General features: G+C 39.3%; 1 protein-coding gene across 4 annotated transcripts in view; it reads left to right on the forward strand.

Moving 5' to 3' along the window:
* The window catches only part of EPB41L2 (erythrocyte membrane protein band 4.1 like 2), a 92,884-nt gene that overhangs the window by 52,537 nt on the left and 21,503 nt on the right, over positions 1-18,844 (forward strand). For all 4 annotated transcript variants that reach the window (XM_070932716.1, XM_070932717.1, XM_070932718.1 and 1 more), the window contains exons 6-12: positions 5,654-5,729; positions 6,513-6,731; positions 7,885-7,972; positions 9,879-10,031; positions 12,420-12,517; positions 17,186-17,358; positions 18,522-18,679. In XM_070932716.1, the coding sequence (XP_070788817.1) occupies positions 5,654-5,729; positions 6,513-6,731; positions 7,885-7,972; positions 9,879-10,031; positions 12,420-12,517; positions 17,186-17,358; positions 18,522-18,679 (965 nt within the window). The remainder of the gene's footprint in view (positions 1-5,653; positions 5,730-6,512; positions 6,732-7,884; positions 7,973-9,878; positions 10,032-12,419; positions 12,518-17,185; positions 17,359-18,521; positions 18,680-18,844) is intronic.

The raw sequence follows: 18,844 nt of genomic DNA on the forward strand, positions 1-18,844 counted from the left end.
CATTGTTTGGCTGATGGCACCCTGAGGAGGCCCTCTCTGTGGGAGCGCACGGGTCGATGGGAGGTCATCGGTAGCAGCAGGCGGTCTCGGAGATAGCTAGGCCCTATGCCATGGAGCGCTTTAAAGGTGATAACCAACACCTTGAAGCGCACCCGGAAGACCACCGGGAGCCAGTGCAGCTCGCGCAGGAGTGGTGTTACATGGGAGCGCCATGTTGCTCCCATCACTACCCGCGCTGCTGCATTCTGGACCAGCTGGAGCCTCCGGGTGCTCTTCAAGGGGAGCCCCATGTAGAGAGCGTTACAGTAGTCAAGGCGAGAGGTGACGAGGGCGTGAGTGACTGTGCACAGGGAATCCCGATCAAGAAAGGGCCGCAACTGGCGAATCAGGCGAACCTGATAAAAGGTCCCCCTGGTAACAGCCGTCAGATGTTCCTCCAAAGACAGCTGCCTATCCAGGAGGACTCCCAGATTGCGAGCCCTTTCAGTGGGGGCCAAAGACTCGCCCCCAATAGTCAGTGATGGAGTCAACTGACTATATCGGGATGCCGGGAGCCACAGCCACTCAGTCTTGGAAGGGTTGAGCCTGAGCCTGTTCCTCCCCATCCAGATCCGCACAGCCTCCAGGCACTGGGACATCACTTCAAGGGCATCGTTGGGGTGGCCTGGGGTGGAGATGTACAGCTGGGTGTCATCAGCGTACTGGTGGTATCTCACCCCAAAGCCACGGATGATCTCGCCCAGTGGCTTCACATAAATGTTGAACAGAAGGGGCGAGAGGACCGATCCCTGCGGCACTCCACAAATGAGAGGCCTCGAGGTCGACCTCTGCCCCCCTGCCAACACAAACTGCGACCGGTCGGAGAGAAAGGAGGAGAACCACCGTAACACGGTGCCTCCCACCCCCAACTCTTCCAGCCGGTGCAGCATGATACCATGGTCGATGGTATCAAAAGCCGCTGAGAGATCTAATAGGACCAGAACAGAGGAATAACCCCTGTCCCGAGCCCTCCAGAGATCATCGACCAACGCGACCAATGCCGTTTCCGTGCTGTGCCCAGACCTGAAACCTGACTGGAACGGATCCAGATAAGATGTTTCCTCCAGGAATTGTGGAAACTGTTGCGCGACCACACTCTCAACAACCTTCGCAATGAAGCGAAGGTTGGAGACAGGACGATAGTTAGCCAATATTGCTGGATCCAGGGACGGCTTCTTGAGGAGAGGCCTCACCACCGCCTCTTTCAGGGCAGCGGGGAGGTGACCCTCACTCAAGGAAGCATTAATAACGCCCTGGAGCCAGCCTCGTGTAACCTCCCGGGAAGCCAGTACCAACCAGGAGGGACACGGGTCCAGTAAACATGTGGCCGCACTAAGTCTCCCCAAAATCCTGTCCACATCATCGGGAGTCACAGCATCAAACTCCTCCCAGATAACATTCTCAAGACTGTTCCTCGTCACCCTGCCCTGATCTACCCAGTCAGAGTCCAAATCCCCCCGGATCTGAGCGATTTTGTCATACAGGTATTGTCCGAAATCCTCCGCCCTGCCTTCTAAGGGATCCTCCCGCACTCCCAGATGGAGCAGGGCGCGGGTCACCCTAAACAGGGCGGCCGGACGATTCCCTGATGACGCAATAGAGGCGGAAAAGTAGTTAGACTTTGCCGTCTTTATCGCCACTAGGTAGGCCTTAATATGCGACCTTACCAGTGTTCGATCAGATTCAGCGAGACTGGCCCTCCAACCGCTCTCCAGGCGTCTTTTCCGGCGCTTCATTTCCCTCAGCTCCTCAGTAAACCAAGGAGCCACCCGGGATCGGCATCGGGTCAGAGGCCGCAAAGGCACAACTCGGTCCAAGGCCCCACCAGCCGCCCGATCCCAGGCGGCTACCAGGTCCTCGGCCGAGTCATGTGCTAGATCCTCAGGAAATGGCCCAAGCTCCGTCTGGAACCTATCAGGATCCATCAGGCGCCTGGGGCGGATCCATCTAATTGGGTCCGCCTCCCTGCGGCGAGGGGTCGCGGTTCGAAGATCTAGGCGAAGGAGTGAGTGGTCAGTCCATGACAAGGGTTCCATGTCTATATCCCCTATAACAAGACCACTCAACCACTGGCCAGAGACAAAAATCAGATCCAGAGTGTGACCTCCCCTGTGAGTAGGGCCATGAACTAACTGGGTCAGGTCCATGGCCGTCATGGAAGCCATGAACTCCCGAGCCACCTCAGACGTTTCACCGACAGATGGCAAGTTGAAATCACCCATGACTAAAAGCCTGGGTGTATCTACTGCCACCGTGGCTATCACGTCGAGTAGCTCAGGAAGGGCTGTTGCCACGCGGCAGGGAGCCAGGTACGTAAGCAACAAGCCCATCTGAACCCCACGGCCCCACCTCACAAGGAGGGACTCACATCCGGCTATCTGAGGCACAGTGGTCTCCCTCGGATCCAGATCCTCGTTAATAATAACCGCCACCCCCCCCGCCCCTCCCCTGGGCCCTCGGCTGATGGAATGCTCTGAAGCCTGGTGGGCACATTTCAACCAGAGGGACGCCACCCTCCGGGCCCAAGATCGCCACTTGCGATCTTTCTTGCTGGATTCCCAAAAAAATTCTTCTCATTGCTGGGAGCTGAACTTTTTCGGTAGGGTTCAGAAATGGAGCTGAACTAGTTATCTTCCAGCCACTGGATTCGGATTTCAGCTTCCTCTTGTTTCTGGAGGATGGCTGAAACAGCTGCCTGCTAAAGGATTTCAGCTCCCCTCTATGAATGGAAGGGAGCTAACTCCTTTGGTGGGGTGTAAAAATGGGGCTGAAATCCTGAGTTTTTCTTTTTCTTTGTTTTTATTGCCTAAATACGAAGAACAGATGTCTCCCTTCTATTCTTTAAGGCTGAGTTTGTACACTTAATTTTGTCAAACCTTCTTATGTAATGTTGCATTTTAAATAAAATGTTTATAATAAAGCTTAACGCATTGTAAGCCGCCCTGAGTCTCCGGAGAAGGGCAGCATATAAATTAAAGCAAAAAAAATAAAATAAAAAAAATAAATAAAAAATAAAATAAAAAATAAATAATATAATTAAAATTTCAGAAGTTTACAATACTGTGTTTACTGTATTTATAAGGATGTTAAAATTAAGATTGTTACCATAGAAATCTTCTTCAGTGTGCGCAGTGTTAAATGATCTAGGTCTTTCTAGAATAAGAAGAGTTAGAATAAATCTTTATCAGTATATATTGTTTTAGGTTCTGGTGAACTTTCCAAGTCATCTGTTAGAAAGGTTCTTAGAAGAACCAGGCTTTTGAAAGTGAACAGATGCAAATACTTTATCAGTCTGGCACAATACTCCTAAAATCATTTGGTAAAACTGCATAATCTAATCTGGTATTAGTAGTACAATGTCTGTTAATCCTATTTTGATTTTCATATAAAGAATGCAAGAAATTTTTATCCTCCTTTGTAACTCTTGTGTTTGGAACATACTGATCAAGTTGCCTGTTACCTTACCTTTGGCTAAATACATTTCTTTCATGGTATATTTTAGGGTTGTTTTTTTTTTTTTTTTGTGAGCATTTTGTAAGAGTTGTGAGGCTGCTCACAAGGTGTTATACAGACAAATAAACAATATGTACAGTGTCCCTTGTTGTCCATGCTTTTTGCCTCCTTTTTGTATATTTATGCATGTGGAAACTGATGAAAAGGCTTTTGTGCATGTTTATAGTACTTGTTTCACAGCCTCATTATCCACTGTTGTTCATCTGGAACAGAAGCGCTGCAAATGGGTGCCACCTGTACAGTCTGTTTTAATGATTTGCTTGTATAGCAGCTTCGGAGTTTTAACAATTCATTGTTGCAAAACATTGTTGTTCTGCATCTGTACAGATCATTATCAATACAGGAACCTTAGACAGATCAATCAAATATTTTTAAAGTATTTGCATTATTAGAACAAATATTACTGAAAAATAATGAAATATATACAATTTAGAAAAATAAAAATAAAAAATAGGCATAAAAATATGGAGAGGTGGAGGGAGAAGTGAATGAAATTGGCTTCATTTAATCATTAGCAATGGTTTTCCTCTCTGATAATATTCTGTTTTAGAGATGACCTTCAACTACAATGTCCTCCCATATGCCCTTGGTAAAACCAAAGGTATAAGTGAACAATTCTAACTTTTTTTTAACAATTCCTCAAATAATCATCAAGAAAAATCAATCTTGAAATAGGCTAACATTTTCAGAATTGGCTGCAGAAGACATCCAATTTATGGAATCTCCTTTTTCTATTTCTCCTGGCCCTGATGGATTGTCATAAGATTTTATAAAGAGATTTTAATACTTGAATTTTTATTTTTATGCAATACTTTGCACCAAGGGGATCCTTTACTAGAGCTTTGGAAGCAGTCTAATATAATTTTGATCCTTAAATTGGGCAAAAATTTCTAGGGTTTGGCACCATATAGGTCCATTTCATTTCTTAACATGGATTGTAAACTGTACACTAAACTGTTAGCTAATCAACTGATTATAGGTAAAATTATTCTTATGGATCAATTTGTCTTTATTTCAAGTTGAAATAATCTATCCCATCAATAAATTATTAAACATTATGCAGTATAGTAAAATTAATCTTCCCTAGCTATTTGTTATTTAGATATATTAAAAGTTTTGATTCTCTAGAAATACAATTTTTAAAACAAATATTAATTAAATATAAATTTGTATTAATTAAATATAAATATATATTTATGGACCAACTAAAGTTCAGATAAGACTTAATAGTTATGATTCAGATCCCATTACAAATTTAAGAGGTACCAACAGTGTTGCTTTTTAGCCCCTTTGTTATCCAACCTAGCCATAGAAGTGCTGGCAACAGCATTTAGATCCAGTAATCAGATTTGGGGGATGAAAATGGGAGGTAAAACATAGCTTTTAAATCTGTTTTCAGATTATATGATTTTGACTCTCTCAAACACTTCTTACTCAGCCAGCTATACTAAGAAGGAGTTAAAGGAATTTGCAGAGTGCCAGGACAATAAGTTAATTTTCATAAATCACATCTGATGCTTTTTTATACACTCCCAAAAATTCAAAAGTTTCCATACTTTCCATACTTTTAATTATTCCAATTATATAAATATCAGTAATACCCATATAGCTATATATCTATTGATATAAATCTATTAATAAAAAAAAAACAATATACAGTACCAGCATGCAAGAAATTAAGAAAATAGAAATTGGGCTTCAAAATATTTCAGTGTTTTAGATGAATTGCAGCAGTAAAGATGAAGATCCCACATGGCTTAACTTTTTATTTCAATACCTTCCAGTGGTATTTCCAGGACAGGCTTTAAGACTTTGGAGGGGGGTGGGGGGAAGAATACTTTCATGCAAAATAGTTTGAGAGAAATACAAGGATTCGATACAGACCTCAGACACAGGGAGATGCATTAATCTCAAATGGTATGGGCAAAACAATTTAAAATCTGACATATTAGTAATTTTACTAATATGTTAGTATTACAAAAGAGTTTCTCTCCCATCCTTAGTGTCTACATTTTTTCCTATTTGTGGATAAAAATAATGTTTACTTTGAATGTTTTCATTTTTTCTCCCATGTATTCTCTGGGGAATGTGTTAAATGTAGATTTGCCATGGCAGTTCACCTTTAATGTGAAGTTTTACCCACCTGACCCTTCACAATTAACAGAAGAAATCACCAGGTATGCTATTAAGCATTATTGAATGGAAATCCTACATTATTTAGGGTCTCTTGGAAAATCTGTAAAATATTACATTTCATAAGCCTAAAGAAAATGGTCAAATTCAAAAAAAGCTATTAGCTGCTATTGCTTTCCTCTGTGTTTGATTTGTAGTATTTTTCATAAATCTAGTATAGAAATGTATATACAAATAATTACTGCAGATAAATGTCATTTAAGAAAAACTAATTGTCTAATGGCAATTTTTTTTGTTGAAAAAAGAAGAATAAGTTAAACCAGAAAGGCAACAATATTGAATCCACTGTAGATATTCAAAACATAGATCATAACCCGGGCAAGTCAGGGAGGAAATACTATTGTAACTCTCACATTTCTATGGTTATGGTTAAAAGTGTGTGTGTGTGTGTGTGTGTGTGTGTGTGTGTAGTTTTAAAAAGTATACTACTTAAAAACTAGTAGTCAGAAGACTTCACTGATAGTATACCGGTAATTTCCAGCTTTATATGAGAAATAGGTTGTATTTGGGTTTTTTTTTTACAGTTATTAAAATATAACCTTTTTATAATAAATAATTTCTGTGTTTGCAGATTGCTTTTGATGTAGATTTTTAAAGTGTTAAAAATAGAGAAAAATATTAAGCCTTTTGTGGGGAAAATAAAAGGAAGCAGTATTATGAATGTTCGCTAACTTGATTTACATATATAGTAATAAAGGGAATAGAATAAAAAGAAACAAACAAATAAATAAAATTTGTCAGACAATTATCAATGTTCTTTTTCCTAGGTACTTCCTTTGTTTGCAGCTTCGTCAGGATATTGCTTCTGGACGTCTACCATGCTCTTTTGTGACCCATGCTCTGCTTGGTTCATATACTTTACAAGCTGAACTAGGTGACTTTGATCCTGAGGAGCATGATAGTGGTTACATACAGGAATTCCAGTTTGCACCTAACCAGACAAAAGAGTTGGAGGATAAAGTAGTAGAATTACACAAGACACACAGGTGCGTCATGTTCCAAGTAATTCATTTGTATGCATTTTTGTTTGCTTGTGGCAGATAATGCTCATGCAATTAAAAACAAAAGATATAACCCTAGGCTGTAGTCAGGCATTATGTAATATAACCCTGCCACTCCCTCATAAATAGGTAAATTAATCAAGAGATTGTTATTAATAGTATACAAATAAATAAGAAGAGAAAGGAAAAAATAATGAAAATAATAAACTTCAGTCATTCACTGAAGAAGTAAAAACAAAGGGAGAGAAGAAAATTAGCGTGAGAATAACGTTTTGGGAGAAAGATCCCATAATATTTCCCAGAGGGCAAATCTGCAGTTACGAACCAGTGGTAACAAAGTTTTAATTTGCAGGATACAAGTAAGCACAACAATAAAACATGGAAAAAAGTTCATAGGAACACAGGAATTTAAAAATGCAAGATATTTTTCAGCTTCCATATGGTTATGAAATTATTTTTGAGTACTATTTGGAAATTTTAAAACAAAGATGACTAGAAACTAGGGATTTCTCCCCCGCCCCTCTTGATTACATCAGGATTACAAAGAAGCTCAATAGTATAAAAAAGATGTTCAATAATTCAGGGAGTACTGTTTGAGGCAAACATCTTTATTATTTCATTAGGATTTTCATAAAAGCAGTAGCCCTGGCTATTCTTCATCTTGAGAGATAATGCAGTTTGAATCCCTCAAGAGCAAGTTTGGTTCTTTTTTTCTTGCTTAAAAAGTAGATGCTCGAAAAACAGCGGGGCATTTCCCTTTATTGTTTGAGCGTTTAAAATTATCAAAATGTTGGTAACCAACTATCAGATATTGATGTAATACTTTTTTTTGGCATGCCTGTTCCAAGTGTGTTTCTACTCCAGTATGTTTTGGTAGTTTTCACAAATGCAAAGACTGGAAATGATTATATTTGAAAATGGACTCTCCTTCAGCATGAATAATACAATGTTTGAGATGTTTAAAATGGATGGGATTCAAAGCAGTGCTACCCCTTGCAAAAACTGGCCATATCTAGAAACAAAATACTGGCTTAAATAGACTATGGTCTGAGTAGCAAGGGTTATGTTTTTATATACTAATAAGAACACAACATAACTTAATATTGATTTTTAATATTTCTTTTCTAAATATTTGCAGGGGTTTGACTCCAGCACAGGCAGATTCCCAATTCATAGAAAATGCCAAGCGGCTATCCATGTATGGAGTGGATTTACATCATGCTAAGGTATTAGTCAACATTTCTATAGAAAATAAAATTTTATTTAGAAAATGTAATAGATTCATGTACTTAAAAATACCTATTGTTCAATATGCATGATATTGTTGTTTGTGAGGAAAGAAAGAAAGTGGTGTTGCTGGCGCTAAATCAATCTGAAGGGAGATTTGATTAGAATACGGGAAGTAGATATGTGATTAGAATACGGGAAGTAGAATTCCTGGCAGATGTGTGAATCAGCCTAAATCCATCCTGTATCAGAGATGCAATCCTTGATATATTCTATTTCTTCTGCTTGAAAAACAGGGATATTTGGAGAATAATTTGAAACCCATAGTACATATTTTTAACATTTTCATTGCATATATGTCATTTTATGCTCGTTTCGGCTTGTTTTAATCAAGAGCTAATCTTCTGAACACCATTCTCTTGTCACATTCTCCCTTATACAATCTCTCTGCCAACATATACAAGCAAATGCAGAATTGCTGCTTCTTCCATGATCATACTATTGGGGAGAAATTACCTTTCCCCAATGCTGCTGCTTCTGTAATAGGGAAGAGAGAAGTGATACTATTTGCAGATAACACCATTTCTAGTCCCAGATTCTGTAAATCAGCTATGTAAATAGTACATTTACTATTACAGGTTTTGGAATTTTGAGATCAGGTAGGGGATGCCAATACTTTAGTCAGTGTTTTTGTTTTTTTTCTAGCCGATTTTCTGGCGAAAGTTCTACTGAATTAGAGCCTTCTCCAGCAAGTCATTGAAAAATGTCTATTTCATCCTCTTCTTATCCAGCAAAGAAAACAAATTGCCAGTTTATGTATCCAGAACTTTTATTAGCCCATTGCCATTTTAAAAAAAGAAAAGAAAAGAAAAATCTGGGCACTTGCTCTAAAGCAGGGGTGAAATGCTACTGTTTCACACCAGTTCGGGCGAACCAGTAGTGGTGATGGCAGGTGGTTCGGAGAACCAGTAGCTGTGGCAGTGCGAGCCTCTGCCCACCCACCCGGACGTAGTTACTTCCTGGTTTTAACCAGGAAGTAACCTGTTATTGCTTGTGACATGCACACTTCCGAACCGGTAGGGAAGGTAGGTAGATTTCGCCCGTGCTGTAAAGGAATATTTGTGAAGCTGCCAAGTTGCTATTCACCCAGTACATTTAAAGGACCATTCAAAAGACTATCGTGCTGGCAATTTCACAACTAGGAACTTTTCCTTATTGTTATAAGCATATTGCTACAGTTAGTACAATGGAGGAAATGCGAAAGTAGTGAACGTTCCAAAATGATCTGGAAAAGTAGGCGGGATGAATGAAAATTCCACAGAGAAAGTATTGTACACAACTTTTAGCATATAGGAGTGTGTATATGTTTGCTTTTCCCCTCAAAATTGCATCTATAAAATACTTTATTGTAAAATATTTATTATAAAAACTTGGGTTCTCCCATGCTTTCGTTTTAACGCAGGATAGGTCTCCTCTACTAATAAGAAGACTACTAGCCAAATATTTGGATAGTTAATGACTTGAAATATTAAGTACAATCTTGCATACTACACAATTGGATGGATTAAACAATATATTGTGGATTATTGATAATTAAAGCTTATTAAAGTGTTTTGTTTCCATTCATATGATGGATTTCTATCTTCTGTGTACTATTTTGATATTCAGTTAGTATATCCAACTTTACATAACAAGGCAATGACATAATTTTACAATATTTCCTTCATTATCAACTGCCTATCTGTCCACTTCTGAAGTATTTTTCTTAGATTCAGTATTGTTGCTCAGCTAAATTTCCATGTCTTTTAAGATAATCTTCTCTACTCCTGCTGCTTCATTGTCTGCCTGCCTGTGTGTATTCCTACTGTAATCAGATTGAAATTGCTTTCATTCTTAATTTGATAGGATTCTGAAGGTGTGGACATCATGTTGGGGGTTTGTGCCAATGGGCTACTCATTTACAAAGACAGACTTCGGATAAATCGTTTTGCATGGCCCAAAATTTTGAAGATTTCTTATAAACGCAGTAATTTCTATATTAAAATCAGACCAACTGAAGTAAGTACATGGATATCATGATTTACATATCAGAAATTGTATGAACACATGTCAGGTAGTTCAATAGTTCATAGTGTGATATGTGTCTGCCTGGTAAAGTGTTTTTTTTTTTTTTAAATCATACTAGATCTGTTGAAGAGCCATAATGCAAAGCAGCCATAGCTACGCAAAGGCTTCTTTCAGCTGGCGCATGGCGTTCCTGAGATGTTCTCCATATTGAATATGTCTAAAAGCATAATCTCCAACACTTTGATATTTCTAGATTATTTTGTTTTCTTGTTGCTTCATATTTCAGAATCATACACAGTTCGGATCCATAAGTAATCAACAGTAAGATATGTTTTTAAAGCATTTGGTGCTTACCAAGGGTGGTATTCACTTACTTTCGCTACCGGTTCGCAAATGTGAGCGTGCGCGCCTCCTCCACACATTGCCAGAGCCTTCTGCACATGCACAAAGGGTCAAAAACAGGACGTGATGATGGGTGGGTGGAACCTCGTGGCGCTACCGGATCGCACTATCTGGATAGAGCTGGTTGAATTTCACCACTGGTGCTCACTAATAATTCATAAGCAATTAAAAAGATTCCAAATGCCATTCAAAAAAATTTTCCTACAAATTAATTAGCATGGAATCTAATCAATTGTAGACTTGCTTTTTGACACTTACCCAGATGTGTACTGTATGCATCTCATTAAATCAGTGCAAAGCTTAATTATACAAAAATGAATGCATGTTTTTTCCTGAACATTAACTATAGTAGGAAATAGAGACACTATCATTTTCATTCTTAATTATGTCAAACCAGTTCCTACTTTGCAGTAATTTTGTCTTGTTTAGAAATAGCTTTTCCATAAATGTTATGGAAAAAACTTCCAAGAAAGCGTTTATTAATCTGTACAGATAATCCCCAGGTTACGAACGTTCCCTTAGTGAACATTTGAATTTACGCGATAAGTGCCCCCTAGCATTTGTGAAACTACGAATCTTACAGCACCACGGTAGTTGTTCACTCTTTCGAACAATCGCAGAGGCTGTGCAGCATTTGTCCTGCACATTGCTAGCCTAAATGGAGCTTCTGAGGGGCAGATCCAGTCCTCCAACGCTCCGTTCAGCCCTCCGCAGGCTTCCCCTGGCCCATTGCAGGCCGAAATGGAGCCTCCAGGGGGGAGATCTGGCCCTCAGAAACTCCATTTTGGTTGGCAACTTACAAGGAGACTACTTGCTAGATCTTCACAAGGTAAGTGACTGGTGCGGCAGGTTGGGGAGGGGAAGCAATTGTGGGGAGCATGAGGTATTTCAGTGGGTCAGAGAGGTCTTGGGTGATCTTAGGCAGGTGGCCTGTTCCATCAGTAGGCCACCTATGGCCTTCCCCACCCTGAAATACCTCATGTGTACTTAATGAGCCTCACATTCAATTAGCGAATGCATGGGCAAAAGGAAGGAGTGATCTTGTTCAGGGTACGAGATTCACTCCCATAAATCCTCGGGTTACAAATGGAATCGGAAGGCTCCATTACATTCGTAACTCGAGGACTATCTGTTTACATTATGTTTGAATTGTAGCCTTTGAATGAGGCATTTGAGCCTCTGGTTTAGAGTTGTTAATTAAATTGCATTTTAACAGATTATGGTGATAATGATGGTGATGATGATGATTTTTATATTTAACTCAAGGCAGTGAACATATCCAATACTCCTGCCTCTTTTCCCCACAACAACAACAACAACTGTGTGAAGTGGATTGGACTAAGAGTGGATTGGACTGGCCCAAAGTTACCAGGCCTAGAACTCTCTTGGTTTCTAGGCCAGCACCTTAATTGTAACACCTTAACAGCACCAAGTGACTGAAAATGATTACATTAAGTTTAAGAGTAAATGAAATCAAATGCTAACACGGCTGTCATATGCTCTTCTAAAGTCAGCCGCGTGTCCAGGAGGACACCTAAGTTGCAAGCCCTTTCCGTGGGGGCCAATGACTCGCCCCCAATAGTCAGTGGCTATATCGGGATGCCGGCAGCCACAGCCACTCGGTCTTGGAAGGGTTGAGTCGGAGCCTGTTTCTCCCCATCCAGATCCGCACGGCTTTGAGGCACCGGGACATCACTGCAAGGGCATCATTGGGGTGGTCGGGTGGAGATGTACAGCTGAGTATCATCAGCGTAAATATGGCACTGCACCCCAAAACCACGGATGAGCTCACCCAGCGGCTTCACATAAATGTTGAACAGAAGAGGTGAGAGGACTGACCCCTGCAGCACCCTACAAATAAGGTGTCTTGAAGTCGACTTCTGCCCTCCTGCCAACACAGACTGCGACCGGTCAGAGAGATTTAGCGCAAACAGTATTCAAAAATTATATTAATCTGATTGTATTCATTTTTTTCAGCTGGAACAGTTTGAGAGTACTATTGGCTTTAAGCTGCCAAATCATAGGGCTGCAAAACGATTATGGAAGGTTTGTGTGGAGCATCATACTTTTTATAGGTAAAATTTACATTTTTAATTAGTGGGTTATGGGATTTCAATGGCTTTTATGTTCTTGAGGAAGTTTTAAATATGAAAAGAGCTTTTGATAAATGAGCTTTCTTTTAGCCTGTGACAAAATACACATTCCTTATAAGTACCTTTCAGTTGTGTGTGTCCCATATGTAGTTTGATTTGGTTCTAAATTATTCCCTTGGTCTATCATGACATGGTATTAATAGTGTAAAATTCTTCGTTTTGCGAACCTATTAAAAATAACAAAACAAAAGGCCCCTAGCTTTTTTCCTCAAGCTATATGCTGGATTTTTCTCCTAAAATATTGTTATGATACAATAAATGATAAATTGATTATTTCTTTAGTCATCTGTAATATAATACAGTGGGCCCCATCATGGTTGTTTGCAAAATGTTTATGCTAGGCAATCTGTAACATATTGATAGATACCTAGGGCATCAATAGTAAAAAATAGACAATAAATGACTCAATAAATAGAATGAAAGGGTTCTGGAAAAAATAGATTTTTGTTTTGAATCCTAATATTCTCCCATCTTTAAGCCACATTTCTTCAGTATTGTTTGCCTTCATTATAGTAGATCCTCTATGCTTCAGTTGATAAAATGTAGGCTGCAATAACTTAGCTATGGTAATATAGAATATTTTGTTAGAGGGAATTTGCCATAGAAAGAATTTTGAGGGAAAACAATACTGCCTTATTATTCCAGTTTTCCCTGCAGACAGAAAGTGCTGCTACTGTTCATTGGCTTTTTGACCTGCAAACCACGTCTACTTTTTGCTTTCCAGTGAAAGCTTCAGCAGACAAATGATTGGACTCAAGAACTAGATTTATCTCAGGCTTCTTTTCCCTTCTACTGGGAATTCAATTTTACCTACTATTTGTTTTTCTTACCTTTTCTTACCTAAAAATGCTAGCTTGTCCAGTTTACTTTTACTTTTAATTAATAATTAAAATCATTCACATTTACACTGCTAAAATGACTAAAATCACTCATATTAACTTGGAGTTAGACACCAGCTGGGCAAATCCAGCTGAGATAACAAGTTTATTTCTGGAATTATCTGGATTGTTTTCAGCATATGACAGCTAAGAAAATAAGGCAGTGACATCTGCATAGTTAGTATAGCAATCTGTTGATTAGTTCCTTGCTCTACCAGTTGGTGAAAGCAGTCAGGGAACTGATAGGAACTGGATGTAGATAGTGGTACCTGCCCTCCATCTTGAAAGAGGTGATGGTAATAACATGTCTTCCTTGAGTAATCATCATTTAATCCAACTATTTTATAAAACTGTTGAGAACTTTGGATTGCCTGGATGAAATAGGCTGTGTATGGGATACTACAGTATATGTTATTTATTCATTTAGTTTGTTATTTATTTATTGGAGTTTGTATTACTGTCCAGCTCTATTAATGAGGTTCACGTAAAAAAGTAACAGTAACAACGAAACAGGATTTATTTATTCAATTTGTATAGCCACCCATCTCACATTTGTGACTCAGTTCACACAGTTAAAAACAACCAAAGAACACAATCAGTAAAATTCAGGAAAGCAGTAAAAACACAGCAGCCTTTAAAATCAAATAAAAAGCCTAATTAAAAACCAAAATTGAAACCGAAAACCCAGAAAGCAGGCAAGTACAAGTTATGGATCAATCAATATAAACAGCTAGCAGTCTCCAAACTATAACCAGATCCCAGCCCATTGACACAACCATATTTTTATAGCATTTCAAAAGGTAAACAAGGTTGGGGCCAGTCTAACCTCCAGGGGAGGATATTCCAAAAGACAGGCACTGTGGCAGAAAAGGCTCTCCTCCAGAGTTCTGTCAGATGATATTCCTTCTCCTCCAGAGTTCTGTCAGATGATATTCCTTAATTGATGTGAGCCATAACCTGCCCTTTCTGCTTGCCATGATGAGATGGGTAGATGTAACAGAGGAGAAGTCGTCTCAAAAATAACCGAGCCCCATGCCATTTAGGTCTTTATAACCAGCACCTTAAATTGAAGCTGGAAGCAGACTGGCACCCAATGCAGCTCATGGAGCATAGGCTTAATATGCACTGAAGCTTCTGGATGTTTTTCAAGGGCAGCCCCACTTAAGGTAATCCATTTGGGAGCTGACGAGGGCCTATGTGAGAGTAGAACCTCCCAGTTCAGGAACCAGGTACAAGTGGTGTATAACATGAAGCTGCGCAAAGGTATCTGGGCCATGATTGCTAACTCTTCTTTAAGTAGGAATCATGTGTCCAGAAAATTTCTTAAATTGTGCACAGTTTGCTTGGGGTAGTGCAACACATCCAGCTTCAAAAATGGTAAGCCCCCAGAACATAAGGGCCCAGAAGCCACTCAGTCTTGCTAGGGTTGAGCTGAAGCTTGTTCCCCACCCGAATTCCCACAATCTCAGAGTTATAATGTGTGCCAGTTGTGGCCTTTCTTGAATCAAGAGGCTTTACTCACAGTCACTCATGCCTGTGTTACTTCACAGCAGAGGATTATTGCAATGCGTTTTCATGGGATTAACTCTAAAGATCATCCTTGAAGTTTCAGCTAGTGTAATTATGTCTGTTCTAAGGTTTACCCATATAATACTATTATTGCTGCCAGTTAAGGTGCTGGTTGTCATCTTTAAATCTGAAATGGTTCAGGACTGGGATACCCCTGCGGCTGCCTTCTCTGAATTGAATATGGTTGTTTAGTGCAAGATGGGAGTGTGAACTACCATAGTTCTACCATGGAAGGAGTGCCATCTTCAGGGAGCCCAGGCTCAAGTGTATTCAGCAATGATCCTCCTTCTTGGGAATAACTTACTCCCAAGATATTTGAATGAAACTATCCTTATTACATTAATGGGGAGCCATAACAAAATGATCCTCCAGAAATGCATTTTTAGACTGTTAAGATCATGTTATCTGCAAATGGTGGCCATTAGATTAATTACAGTTGTATTCTTATTTTTTATAAGCCTCACGGTCTTCCAATATGAAGTGGCATGTAAACTATAATAATTATGATTAAGACAACTTTCATCTTCATGTGCTCCTTGAATACTGTACCACCAAATAAGAGCAGTCTCTGAGGAGAGGGGAATAAAAAATATGGTTTTGTTACTGGCATTAGTTTCATTTAAACTCAGAGATTTTATGCAGGTGTCTTTGAAATAAATAGTAATTCATATTACGTTTTCCAACAAATAATGTATATGCATGGTGTGCTTCTGAGGAGCTGGCATGCAAAAGAATGCAGCAGTTCCAACTGTCATTAATTTAAGTGGCTTAATCCAAGAGTGTCAACTTCCTTCATGATAGTTAGGGTTAGAGTTTGCCTCTTATTTTCTTCTCTCACTTGATTACCTTTTATACATTTAAATACAGACCTTCTAAAACATACTTTCTCTGTAATACTAAAATAGCCTTGTACTGTACTTAAGTCCTAGGATTCTTGCTAGGAACAAGAAATTGAATATAGAAAAATAGGGAATGTGATAGAAAAGAAACTGTATGAACACTCAGTCTATTCTCTAAAATGGGTGTCAAACTCAATTTCATTGAGGGCCACATTAGGTTTGTGTTTGACCTTGGGGGGCCAGTATGGGCATGGCTAGGCAGGGGGTGACCAGCTTGATTTCACTCGTGTTGGGGGCGCCTGTGGTGGCCAGAGCGCTCTGCAGTGAAAATGGGCTTCCAAGCTCCGTTTCAGCTACAACGGCCTCCTGCAACCCTCTGCCAGCAAAAGGGGAGTTGGAAGTGCCACCTGCAGCCCTCACAAGCTCCATTTTCAGCTGCGACGGCCTCCTGCAACCATCTGCCAGGATAAATGGAGCTTGGGAGTGCCGCCCATGGCCCTCACGAGCTCCGTTTTTGGCTGCAATGGTCTACAACCCTCTGCCAGCGAAAACGGAGCGCGGGAGGGCCGCACATAGCCCTCCCCAGCTCTGTTTTCGCTGGAAGAGGCACTGAGAGTCGGTCCTTTGCTATAATTCCAGGGCAGCCCCACGGGCCAGATCTAAGCTACGCATGAACTGGAACCTGGATTTTTGGCCTTGAATTTGATACCCCTGCTCTAAAATATGAAGACTGCCATTGGAAAATATTTTTTGTCTGGGTTTCATAATCCTCTAGGATGCTGGCTGGAGAATTCTGGGAGCTGAAGTCCACATATCTTAAAATTGCCAATTTTGAAAAATACTGCTCTAGCACAAGGTTTTTGAAACTATGTCTCATGTAATTCTAGATTTCCACAAAAGCCTGATAGATTCTATAAGAGACCTAAGGGGAGAAATTCACTCATATGCTGCCAGTTTTTTCACTCTAGCTTTGTCTTGATCTGGGGTTCCAGTATTTTCCTTTCATTATTTTCCTTTCCTTTCCTTCCATGACTTAAAAGCATTTGAAATCTTGCTCTCAGCAGATGAATTACAATTTTTGGCAGGAACTTTATAATAAAATGTCATCCTTGTCATAAAAAAAATAAAATATGACATGGACAAAAGACAATATTAAAGAAGGGAATATTTTCAGAAATGTACAGACTTTTATAATTCCTAGAAATCAGTTGATATAATTTATTAAAGAAAAAAGGAAGTATTGTGTTTAGTGACTATCCTTTTACAGTCTGGAAATGACCTTGTTCACTTTTTTATGGTTGTAGGCTTGTATCACCAGAACAGCCTCCAAAAGCCAAATTTCTGACACTGGGCTCCAAGTTCCGTTACAGTGGACGTACCCAAGCACAAACACGCCAGGCTAGCAATCTCATAGATAGACCTGCCCCATACTTTGAACGGACCTCAAGCAAACGAATCTCCAGGAGTCTTGATGGTGGTAAGAGCTGGACAGAAACTATAGTGATTTTCTTATTTATTACTTATAAAAAAATCTTATACATTGGAATAGTGATAACCCTGTTTGTTCTTTAGCTTTCATGAAGTAAGTACATTTTTCAAAGGTCTTGCCAAATCTGTTTTTTAAGATAGAAATGCTACTTTTTCAGTAGAAATGCTACTTTTTTCAGTATATAATAGATTGGATTGGATTTAAAAATGTATTGAAGAACTGCTCCATAGAAGTTGTTGCTAGTTCCTTTTGCAGAACTGTAAATGTCAAACTATTTGTCCATAGTTTATTTACAGCCAAGTATCTCATCCAAATTCAAAAAGGTGGATTGAGGACCCAGATTGTGGGGGCAATAAACTGACTTTGTATAAATATACAAAAGTATGAAGGCTATTGCTTAACGCATTGTAAGTCGCCCTGAGTCTCCGGAGAAGGGCGGCATATAAATTAAAGCAAAAAATAATAATAATAATTCAAAATTAATTGGAGAATATGGCCCAGATTAACTTATTTTTGTTCTATGTATGGATTGACCAAACATACCACAGGCAGTAGTTCATAAGCTGCCATTTGTGTGAGGAGCATTAGACATTGGACTAGAACATTCAGCAGTAAATCAAAAGCTTACCTAATATTAATTTATAGAGCGGTTTTCATCTTATGCATGCATATGTACAAATATGCAGAAATAGTAGGACATGTTATAAATACTGCAACTGTAACATGCTTTATTATGATAAATATAGTTTGTTTTTATATTTTACCTATATAACATGTATCTAGTGATATTTATATTCTGTAACATTTGCTTATAGTCAAACATTATTGTAATTTTATTGTAATTCTGTCTTACTGTGTTCTATATCAAAGTCTAAATCATATTTGTAGAACAACAGTTGCCTTGTTGGGGCACAGGCCAAATGAAGAACAAAGCCCAGAGTGAGCTTTGACATTAACTCCCAGTTAACCATGCAAAACTAACCAGGTTTATAAAAAATATAACCTCCTACAGTTGCTTTTGACCACCAGAGAGTCTGAATCCTGATGTACCCACTTATTCTGGTGGAATGCTTGTTTGTTTTTAAAGGAAACAAGTCAGAATTCATCTGAAAACTAATAGGGGATTTTTTTAAAAAAATATATTTTTGCAGCTCCAGTAGGCATTGTAGACCAGAGTCTGCTAAAGGACTTTTCTGTTGCTGCTGGTGAGAGGACCTTTGAAACAGCTGGACAGCACAAGTTTAAAGACGAGGAAGGCAGAGATGTGGATGGAGGCATTGCTAAAATGTCACAATTAGAAGATGGAAAGGTATGATTGCTGAAAACAGTCTTATTTTGTAGAAATAACATTAAATTGGAATGCTATCTAAATTGTAGTAGTTTTATTGTAGCTTCAACTTCTATAGCTGTTTTTATAACTTAGAACCCTATGTAGGAGAAGGTGTGGACTCATATACTGACTGACATAACAGGA

This window comes from Pituophis catenifer, unplaced genomic scaffold (genome assembly GCF_029215685.1).
Source record: "Pituophis catenifer annectens isolate HBS135680 unplaced genomic scaffold, rPitCat1.0.hap2 SCAF_1, whole genome shotgun sequence".
Lineage (NCBI taxonomy): Eukaryota > Metazoa > Chordata > Lepidosauria > Squamata > Colubridae > Pituophis > Pituophis catenifer.